This window comes from Callospermophilus lateralis, chromosome 7 (genome assembly GCF_048772815.1).
Source record: "Callospermophilus lateralis isolate mCalLat2 chromosome 7, mCalLat2.hap1, whole genome shotgun sequence".
NCBI classification, from domain to species: Eukaryota; Metazoa; Chordata; class Mammalia; order Rodentia; family Sciuridae; genus Callospermophilus; species Callospermophilus lateralis.
The window spans coordinates 142,305,659-142,316,065 of NC_135311.1; the positions used below are offsets into that span (position 1 = coordinate 142,305,659).

At 62.0% G+C, this 10,407-nt stretch overlaps 2 protein-coding genes across 5 annotated transcripts in view; one reads left to right on the top strand and one right to left on the bottom strand.

Annotated features, from left to right (window-relative positions):
* The window catches only part of Prdm16 (PR/SET domain 16), a 309,017-nt gene extending 302,719 nt beyond the window's left edge, over positions 1-6,298 (bottom strand). For all 4 annotated transcript variants that reach the window (XM_076861467.2, XM_076861465.2, XM_076861464.2 and 1 more), the window contains exon 1: positions 6,199-6,298. In XM_076861467.2, coding sequence (XP_076717582.2) covers positions 6,199-6,235 — 37 coding nt within the window. In that variant the 5' untranslated portion in view covers positions 6,236-6,298. The remainder of the gene's footprint in view (positions 1-6,198) is intronic.
* A 91-nt stretch (positions 6,299-6,389) lies between these two features.
* On the top strand, positions 6,390-9,957 carry LOC143404571 (uncharacterized). Its single transcript, XM_076862676.2, has 4 exons — positions 6,390-6,441; positions 6,608-7,296; positions 7,653-7,756; positions 8,811-9,957. The coding sequence occupies exons 1-4, from the start codon at positions 6,390-6,392 to the stop codon at positions 8,881-8,883; spliced, it is 918 nt and encodes a 305-aa protein (XP_076718791.2). The 3' UTR covers positions 8,884-9,957.
* Positions 9,958-10,407: the final 450 nt, after the last annotated feature.

A 10,407-nucleotide genomic window follows, 5' to 3' on the forward strand; every position in this document is an offset into this window, starting at 1 on the left:
TAAAGCTGATTTTATACATTTTTCCAGTAGGCCGCATTGTAGTTAATGAAATTAAACACACCAATCGCATTTGTCCCCAGGGGACGAGGAACTGAACACACCACTGGTTTATTTTTTTATTAAAATAAATTGCAGCCGGCAAGATGGACTAATTGCATACAGAATTGAAAAAGAAACATTCCATTGATATAATTAAGCCAATTTTCATGGACAGAAATAGTTATAGTGGATATAAAATAAGCAAAGCCCTCACCAGAATCCGACTTCCCTCCTTTTTTGCACAAAATGTTAACTATTAAATAAATATGTATCTCGAGTGGTCGGCTCTCCTGTCTTCCAGCTCCGGCATTGTTCCTCCGAGTCAGGAGAGGCTGGCCCGTGGGCCGGCCAGGGCACCTCCAGGCGGTGAGGATTTGGTGTTGAAACCCGGAGAAGAGCACAGTCAGAGCAGGAAGAGGCCAGCCCTTTCTTGCTCAGGGGCATTAGAGCTGGGGGAACTCAGCCTACAATGGACACTGTGGACAGACGCATGAGGTCAGAGACTTGAGGAACAACGGCTGATTCCAAGCTGGACCAGCTACCTCACTTGGGCCCTGCAGCTCAGGCCATGCAGCCGCCGTGGTAGCAGCAGCAGCAGCAGCAACAGCAACAGCTGGCGTTAGAAGCAGCAGCCACTCCAAGTCTCTCTGATTGCCTGGAGCAGGGGAAGGTTGATTACTTCCCTCCAGGTTAGGTGGGGGGGAGCAGACAGGTTCCTACACCTCCTGGGCCAGGCACAGAGTCCTGGGCTTGCTCTGGGAAGGAGGAAGATGATGGGGGCAGAAGGGTGCAGAGAATACTCTCCCTGGTCAACACTTTGGCTACTTTACAGCTGCCCTTGTGAGAGGGCACCTATAGCCCTGTCAGGAGGAGCTTGGTCACAACTCCCTGGAGCAGAGAGTCCAGCCCTGAGCAAATAAAGAATCCAACCTGCTGGCAGCAGAGATAAGAGCTCACTCCCGCCACGGTCACAAGCAGTGGCACATGGATGTCTGTCTTGCCTTTTAAACAGACCTGTTCCAAACCAAGCACCAGCCTTGGAAAAAAATGCTTAGATCTGGACACACGAGAGAGAAAAAAATCAAAACCCCTATTGAATTAGCCGCCACCTGCAGTGCCCTGTGGGTTGGGGGTGCTGCACAAGAAGACCTGGGAGTCTTCACATAACTGACTTCCTGAACCCTGAACTTGCTGTGCGGCTTTGAGAGCTGCACTCTGTACCTGGGGTTTTTATACCTATAAGAGGTGCCAGCTACTCCATGCCTCCCAGAATCAAAGAGGGGAAAGTGGGGTAATGTACCTGGGGCTCCCCTACAGGGACCCTGCTCAGCTTCCTAAGGCTGCCCAGCAGGACTAGGGCTCAAGCTGCAGCCCAAACACCACCAGGCTGAACCTGGGCTCAGGGATCATGTACAGAAGGGCGGAGGGCCCAACACGGCCCTCGAAAGCCCTGTCCCTCCCCCTCACAGTTTCCCTGGAGGATCCCGACCCCCATGGCTTGACTTGGACCCTGGCTGCACTCCCCCACCCCCGCACTCTCTATGCAGGTCCGCGCAGCAGCAGTGAAGGGCGAGCCGGCACCGGGGGCGAGGGTCTGGGGAGTCAAGCGCAGACACTGTCCTTTTCCACCCCGGAAGCCAAGAGGCGGGGACCCTTGGGACTGGACCAGGGACCAGAAGGAGAAAGGCACCGTTATGGCTGGGTTGGGGTCAGCGACTGCACCCCTGTAGACGCCAGCGCTCTCCCATGTGCGGTAGCGGCTGCGACGTTGTGCGCTGGGGGCCACGGAGCCTTGGCAACCACCCGCAGGGTCCCGAGTCCCTTAGCCCAACTCCCGCCGATGCACGCCGACTGGCCCTCGGGCCAGGTAGCCCGACTCTGCGCCCAAGCCGAGCGCTGCACTGCGGCGAGGCCTCGCAGGCTCCCTCCTCCTCACGAAGTTTCTTTCCCGCACAGGGAAGGCGCCCTGGCCGCTCCTTGTCCTCCGGCGCCTGCTACGTGAGCTGCAGCTTCCAACACTTGATACACGGGTTTGATTCAAAACCTGATAAATTGTATTTAAGGCTATTTGAAAATTTTAAACGAAATTATTCAAAAGATTTTTAATCCTGGATAATTTTTGTTGAAACTCTAATTATACATCACCTTAATTACCAGTACAGCCCCCCAAGGATCCCTAATTGCCTCCTAATTGAATAAAACAGGGGGCTAATCGAGCCCACCACGGCCCAGCAAGCTGTAGCTGGCTGTGCCTCCCTCAAGGGGCCATGGGGGTGCCCCAGCAGCCCCTACCCAGGCGGGGGACCTTGTCCCCTGCCCCCAGCGCTGCCTAGAAGGGATTTGGAGTTGCAGGAGCCTGGGGTGGGAGGGGCTAAGCGGTCTGGCTGCACCTGCTCCTGCAAGGCAATCCACAGGCCCGTGGAGCAGGGCAGCCCAGGTGGGACCCCACCCCTCCAGTCCATCCACAGTCAGCCCCTCCCTTCACCCTCTGCACCAGCACACCCTACAGCCAGTGGCAGAGGAAGGGCTGGTGGGCACCCGGCAGTGACACAGGACACCAGGTCCTTGGCCCGCAGCCCTACACCCCGCCCCTCTGAGTTTTCGCCCAAAGCGGGGCAAGAGGCTAGACTCCTGGCGGAGAGTTCCTGGTGCTGCCGCCTTAACCACTGTCCCGGGAAAGGGTTGCCATGTGGGCTCTGGGGAGAACAGCCAGAGAGGGTCAGACTTCCCTAGGGAGGGTGGGGGAAGGGCAGGGGCCTTAGTCGGAGCCCCCACGGTTTCAGTGAGAAGAAGGAACCAGGCTGAGAGCTGGGCCTCCAGGTCTGCTCACCCCCACCCTGTCTCACACACACCTTCTGCACACACATTACCTCAAACATGCGCACACACACACACACACACACACACAGGGAGAGAGTTCCACAGCTAGCAGGGTAGCAGCTCCTACCCAGGGGCTAGATGCTGGTCTCGAGGATACTCTTAGCCCTGGGATACATGGTTTCTAGGACCATGGGGGTTTTCACCTGCTTGGAGATCAGGCCTCAAAAGGCAGTGGGTGGGGGTCCTGGCTGCAGAGTCTCTCAGGACATATCTCTCCTGGAAAAAGGTCGCCAGTCTGTGCTGAAGGTGGAGGTCAAGAGGGCATCTTGGCTGTGCTAACCCCCACCTGCCCACCTGGCTCTCGGCAGTGGCAGAAACAATAAGCTATTGTTAGAAATTTAGTTTTTAAATGTGAGGCCAGAACGGCCCCCCAATCCCCACTGGCCAACACTGGACCAAGCTTAAGTAAGGGGACCCCGGCCCTGAACCATCTTCACTCTACCCCTGGTCCTCAGACTCAGATTTCTCCTCAGCCATGACCCAGTGCCCCACCAGCCTCTGCCTGAGAAGTTAGAACCAAGACCCCACTACAGGACCCAAAGTGCTATCAACTAAGCCTCCTAGAAGCCCAGCCACAGCAAACCCTGGCCTGGGGCCTGGAGGAGGGTCATAGGGAAACACAAACGAAATTACAGCCCCAGATGTACCCTCAGGGGTGGCTCCTCCAAGCTCTGGGTCACAAGGTCACATCTACTAGCTTGGCTGTCCCTTCTGTCCCCTGTGCGTTTCAGGCACAGCCCAGGTCCCAAGTGCAAGGGCATTGTGAGCCCTTATAACCATGACCCTGCTCCCTCCCCAGCACCTGATGCCGGTCGGGATGTGGCCGGGAGAAGGATGCTCCCGTTGTTATCTGCAGAGTGATGGTCAGGCTGCAGACTCAGGTAATGGAGTCGGTCCCAGGGGACTTTCACATCTGCTTAAAATATTGTCCAATAAAATGAAATTCCTCAGCAGATCCTGAGCAGCTTGGGGCAGGCAGGGCTTTCCTGAACCTGCCTCGGCCACCTTTTTGGGAAGGATGGGGCAGTGATTCCAGCAGTGGAGCCAGGAGGAGTCCCACAATGGGTTCCAGCTGGGCTCCTGGGGACCTGGCCATCAGCTCACCTGTGCTGACTCTCACTCTGGGTGCCCCAGAAGAGAAGCAGCCTCCGTGCTGGGCTCCCACCAGATAACTTCTCTGACTCTCTGGCCTCCCTGCCAGGCCGCAGATGAGCTGCCAGGCACCCTACCTGGGTCCTGAGCAGAACCGGGGTCCAGGCAACCTTACCCACCTGGCTGGGGTGGAGCCGACTGAGGGCTGAGGCCAGGCAGGCCCCTGGCCCGGTGTGGGCCTCTGGGAAGTTTCTGGGGCAGCGCAGGGGTGCGCTAAACCAGCCTCTCGCTTCCAGCGAAGGCCAGGCCAGCCCAGCGGCTTTACTCTTTCTTGCTCCTGCTTTTGGCCCTTCCTCTGTGAGGGCCTGACCAGCGCGGTCTGCAGCCAGGGTCCAGACTTGCAGAAAGCCCGCTGGGCATACACAGACCCAAACGGGTACACAACACACGCTCCACACGCCGAGGACAGGCACGCAGCGCGTGCACAGCTCCTTCTCCTCCGCTGCAAAACGTCTGTCTGGCCTTGTTCGCACCAAGAGGGGTCAGAGGTCATGGAAGGCCCGGCAGGCCGAGGCCAAGGGCAGCCCGCAGAAGAGCCCAGGGGGAAGGGGGCGCCTCAGGAGGAGCCACGATCTACCAACAGCGGAGCCCAGGGGAGCTGCTTTTCCCTGAAGGCTGGGTGCGCGGCCTACGGCTGCGGGGCCGCTGTGGGGCCGAGCTCGGTCAGGTCCCGAGCCGCAAGAACAGAGCTTTTCCTGAAAACTGCTGCGAGTCCCCTGCCCACTGGGCTCACGCTGGAGGGCTGGCCCTGGGTGCTGCGAAGCCGGCCCGGCAGGATAGGGCCCAGGAGACACGGACGGACGGAACAGCCTGGTGATCGAGCGGGAATCTCGAGCCGAGCGGGCTGGGGCGTCCCTTCTGCGAGTTGGCGGCCAGCAGAGGAGGGGGCGGCACGAGCAGGCGGCGCGGGGTTCTGCTCCGCGCGGCGCTCGCCGCTTCGCTGTAGCCGGGCCGCGGCCGGCTGCGGGAGCTGCGCTGGCCGGGCCGCGGCGCCGCCGGTCCCCACCTGCCCGCTGCGGAGCCGCGAGGGCCGCAGCCCCTGGCCCGCTGGCCTGTCGGGGGATGGCGCCAGCGGCGGAGCGCGGAGGGCGCACGGGCTACTCGGAGGCGCGGCGGGAGCGGCGCGGGCGGCGGGAGCACACGCCCGCGGCCAGGACTGGCCGACCGCAGGCTGCGCGCGGAACCCCGGCCTCGGCCCGAGGCGGAGCGAAAGAGAAAGTAAGACCCGGGACCCGGCAGCCTGGCCGGGGCAGTTCCATCCCCTAGGGCCGCGCGGCGGTGCCAGGCGAGTGAGTGCTGGAGGGTCCGCGAGGCAGAGGGCGGTCGCGGCGAGTCGGAAGGCGGCCGGTGGGGACTCTGCTGCCTGAGGCGCCGGCACCGCGGCGGCCCGCGCGGGCTGCCCGAGTCACAGAGAGCGCCCGCCACCACGCGGGGCACCACTTGGGAATAAACTTCACAACCCCGGTCCCGAGCTCAAAGAAAGTCTCCATTTTGCTCCCCAAGTGGCTGCGGCCGTCTTGCCTTCGCCACCCCTGCTCTTACGCCCGGAGAGTCGGGTGGGCGCCGGCCCGCGCCCCCTCCTCCGCCCCCTCCCCGGCTCGGGGTCTCCCTCCTCTGCGCCCGGCTGGCGGACGCCAAAGGCGGTGCTCTAGCGCCCACTATTTCAAAAGCCCGGAATATGATTTGACCAGGGCTGAGAGCCACTCGGAGAGAGAGGGAGAGCGCGAGCGAGGAGGAAAAGTTGCTCTCCCCTTTCGTCAACTTTTCGCTAACTTTCGCTTTTCTCTCCCCTCCACCCCTGGCCCTCCCCCTCCGCCCCCCTCCCCGGCCCCCACCGCGCGCCTCGGGTTCCCGGGCCCGAGCGCCTGACACTGTGGGGGGGAGGGGGTTCAGCGGGGAGGGGGCCGGCGCCATCGGGGAGCGCGCGGCCCGGGCGCCCCGAGCCTCCGCGCCGAGCCCGGCCGCCCCGGAGCGCGGGAGGCGGAGCAGCCCCCGGGCCGCGCGGCGGAGCCGGGGGCCGGAGCCGCAGGCGCGCCGACCGCGCCCCGACGCGCACCCCTGGCCTGGGCACCCGGGCCCCGCGGCCCGGGCCCGGCAGCGCGGCGCGGCCGAGCGCGGGAGACTTACTTTTGGCTAGCTTCCTCGCCCTCGCCTTGGATCGCATGGTGTCGGCTCGCGGAATCTCTCTCCTCCTCCTGGAGCCCAGAAGCAGCTACACACTATCTTCATCTCCCCAGCATTGTCAGTTTGGACACCTTCGCACATGCGCACAGAGCACTCAATCTGACACCCCTCGCCGGGGCCAAAAAAACTTTGCAATGTATTCATCATCCTCATCGTCGCGCCGCCGCCGCCGCCGCCGCCGCCTAGGCGCGGGATTGGGGGGCTCTCCTCGGCCTTCTCGGTCTTCACCTCACTTCTCTCTGCCCCCTCCCCCCCCTTTTCAGCGCAGCTTGGAACTGGCCCTTTAAGAAAACATTCCGTGATCTGCGCTCCCGCCCGGGGCCCGCACCCCGGACACTTTAAAAGGACCCAGGTGGCCCTGGAGGCGAGGTGACCGTCCCCCCGCCCTGCCCCTGCGTCGCGTCGCGCTGCAGCTCCCGCCCCAGCCGGGCCAAAGATGGGGTGGCGGCTGCGGTTTTTCGCGCGACTTCCTTAGATCTTGGGGCAAACGCGCAGATAGTTCGGACGCGGGTCCGGGCTGATTTCGCTTCGTTTTATTGCATTTTATTACTAATTAAAAAGCTTTCGTTCACCGTCGCCCCAGCCCGCTCTTCTCCCGAACTCTCCCCTCGGCCCCCGCCTCCGCCCCGCGACTGCTCCGGGGTGCCCGCGCCCGCGCGCCAGAACCCGGCTCCTCCGAAGCCCCCTCCGAGCCCCGCCGCCGCCCTCGGGCCTCCCGGGCCCCCGCCCCCTCCCCTTCGCCCCCACCCAGCGGCGGCTGCTTCGGGCTTCTCGGCTCAAAAACAACAGCCGAGGCGCCGCCAGCTCCGCGCTCCGCCACTGCCCCGGCCGGCGGGCTGCACTCGGACCCGCCGTCCTCCGTACGGTGCCCAGCGACGGAGCGCAGCGCACTCTGCGTGGGGGGCGGCTCGGGGGCCGTCGTCCGAACACCGGGCGTTCTCTGCCCCGCGTCCCCCTGGCGTCCGGCACCTCTCCGCCTCGGGGGCGTATCCGCGCGCTCTGGCCTCGGCGCCCCTGCTCGACTGCCGCCGTGGCCCCCAGGTGAGTACTCGGGTGCGCGAGCGCCAGGGCTGGGACACTTTCGGGAGCCGGAGGGGGGGGCTCTGCGGACCCCGCTGGCCTCTCGGGGACCCAGATGCGTCCAGGCTGGAGGGCCAGCGGTGCAGGTGGAGGAGCGCGGGCGGGAGCCGACCAGGCGCTTCTTCTGCCCCAGCAACCCTCAAATTGAGGCGCGGCAGCAGAGAGGTCTGCCTGGGCACCCGCAGGGTGGTCCCAGCCCAGGGGCCTGATGAAGTGAGTGCGGATTCCTCATTCAAGTATGGCTTGGAGAAAGGATGGAAAGCCAAGCCGACAGAGGCGCTACCCTGACTGGTTCGCTGCCCCTTTCGTCCTTCCAGAGTATCAAGGTTCCGCCAGGCAGGAAGACTTGGAGCTGTCACTGCGACACCCGAGCCCAGGGCAGGGGTCGTGCCCGCGGGTCCAGGTCTCTGTGCTGCCCAAGGTGGGGCTCCTGTCCATGCCCACCCACTCTTTGTTGTGCAATGAAACCAGTATCCGTGGCACTGAGACCTACACACGGAAACCTGCGTCTTGCCCTTTGCCTTAAATTGGTCACGGCTGGAGAGCTACACCAAGGGCTGTGGCCCCAGCAGAGACCGGAGGTGTGGGGCCTAGGGATGCAGGGCCCATGCCACCCCAGAGGAAAAGCCCCTGGGGACCCAGACTAGATGGTGTGCTGGGCCTTCCGCCTTCAAGTCTCAGAAGTCGGCAGCCTCTCTCCTGCTGGGCTTCCTGCACCCCACTCGCTGCCCGGCATGGGGAAGTGCTCACTGGCCACTGCCCCAGGCTCTTTCTGGCCCTAGGTGAGTGTGTCCAGGAAGCCCTTTCAGTGAGGGTCTGCAGAGGGTCGATCAGACAATTACTCACCCTCCCCACCCTGACTACCAGTCCCCTGAGCTGGGACACAGGAGTATCCGGCTTCCAGGACATGCTCTGTAGGTCTTGGTGGGGAGTTCCCATGGCAGGCTCGGGCACTGTTTTAGGCCTGACCGGTCCTGGCAGCCTGTGAACCTGCTCACTCCCATGGGAATGGGGGTACTGTGCTGCCTAACCTTGGCCCAAGGGCAGGCTCCAGACTCAGAACCTAACCTGGCTGGGGCTGCTAGCCAGACAACTCAAGGTCACCCCTTTACTGCAGCAACCCAGGTGTCCCTTGCTCCTGCCTGTAGCTGCCCAGGATGTTTGGCACGCAGCCTGGGGAGCTACAATGGAACCTATGAAGTACTCTTACCTGGAGAGGGTACCTGCCCTTCCCCCATCCCCACCAAGGGTTGCCTCCTCCCTGCCCTGGAGGCAGCCAGCAGGCCCCAAGGTTAGGAAGGCCCAGCCGTTTTCTGGGGTGCAGCAGCTCACCAAAGCCCTCTTCCTTCCTCCTTCTTCAGCTCAGGAAGGGTCTGTCTGAACTCTAGCCTAGGACAGCCATCTCTTGGGCAACCCTTGCTGGCAGGAGGTGTGGGGAGTAGGCAAGGTTGTCTCTTTTCTCTGTCCTCTTTCAGGGTTCTTGGTGGCGGGGAGGAGAGGGACACCATGGGCTTGTCTGGGGATCCGTGGACCAAGGCTGACCAGTGAGATGGCAGAGCTGCTGGGTCTCTCCAGGTGCTGAGGACTAGTGTCTCCCCAGTATGCTGGAGGGGCCCAGGCAGGCTATCCCCAAGGCCACGGCCCTGGCTGGGGTTGGGTCCTGGCCTGGCCAGGCCCTGCCCCCGCGTGGCCAGACTTAGAAGCTGAAGGCAGGGTAGGGCAAGCATTGAGAAAGGGTGAAGCAGGGAAAGTCAGATGTAGCTCCACCCCAGGCCGGGAGGCCCCAAGGCCTTCTGTATCCCAGGCTGGCAAAGACTTTGGGGGGACTTACCAGGCTTTATGGGCAAGTGGGGGCCCCACTTGTGGAGGAAAGGTTGCTATGGAAAGGTTTAAAAGCAATTTTCAATCTGAGCCAAGCTCTAGGGAGCTTGGGAGCTGAATCCTGACCTCAAGGTCCTCACACTGGGGAGCAGCAAGGTGTGGCTGGCTGAATAGCAGCTCCCCACCCTAGAGAACCTCAGGCTGCTATCAAGCTCTGGAACCAATGTTACTGCTGGGTCTGGGGGGCTAGAGAGGGGAGGAGGGCAGCAACTTCTACTGCGCTCGCTTGGGGCAGGGAAGGAGTTCATGGACTCCCAGCCTTTGAGCAAGCTGAGAGATACAGCTGGAGACATCAGAACATCTCCTCTGGGAAGTGGTGTTGATTGAGGGGAGTAAGAAAAGCTGGTTCTGTAGTGCTGGAGTGAGCATCAGAGAAGAAAACTGGCGAGGAGGAGCCCCAGCCCCATGGGTTCCCCAGGAAGCTCTGCACTCCTGGTGGTCCCACACACACTTTCTGGGCTTGTGCCCCCTGTCTCGGGGAGAAGCCAGGTCTCTGGGGAGGAGGCTAGTTGTTGCAGTGCATGGAGGTGGGGGGTCCAACCTGGCCCAGTTGCCCCTGCCAGGGCCCAGAGAGCCCTATTGTATCCCGCGTGCTAGAGATGGAAAGGGCTGCCTGGCCAGATGTGTTGACCTTGCCAGGTTCTTGCCCCGTCCCTCCCTGTTCCTTTGTGCTTGCCAAATTTGGCCAGTGCCTTTGGGCACTCAGCCTCTGGGCTCTGTGGAATTCCAAGTTTTGCTCACCCTCAGGTTCCTGTCTGGGTAGAAAAGAAAATACATATGGGCTTTCCCCGGAAGTCTGGAACTGTGGAACTGCTCAGGAGCGCTCTCCACTGGACTGAGACTCACAGACCTGACCCCACTCAACATGTAGGTGAGGTTAGGTCTCTCTAGGTATGTCCTCTGCTCCACCCTTGGTGGAAATGTGTCTCAGATTTAATCAACAGCAGTATGGAGGCGCCACGAGGGGCACTTGGGGATGATCCAACTCACTTCCCACGACACAGAAAGGGAAATGAAGGTGGTCTGCTGGGACCAGCCCCAGCAGGGGACTCAGGGGACCTGGGGGTTCAGTTAACACAACTGAGGTGAAGAGGAGATCTGAAGGGCTCTTTCCCCCACCCAGCCTTTCCTCAGCTCTACACTGGGGTCACAGGAGCTCCTGACACTGAGTCTCAGGCCCCCTTTACTCCT

Excerpts from the sequence above, each read along its gene's own strand:
- LOC143404571 (XM_076862676.2), top strand. The coding sequence starts at position 6,390 with ATGTATTCATCATCCTCATCGTCGCGCCGCCGCCGCCGCCGCCGCCGC. Across the intron at positions 6,442-6,607 it reads CCGCCGCCGCCGCCGCCTAG|GTGGCCCTGGAGGCGAGGTG; the intron begins GCGCGGGATTGG and ends AAAAGGACCCAG. Across the intron at positions 7,297-7,652 it reads ACTGCCGCCGTGGCCCCCAG|AGTATCAAGGTTCCGCCAGG; the intron begins GTGAGTACTCGG and ends TCGTCCTTCCAG.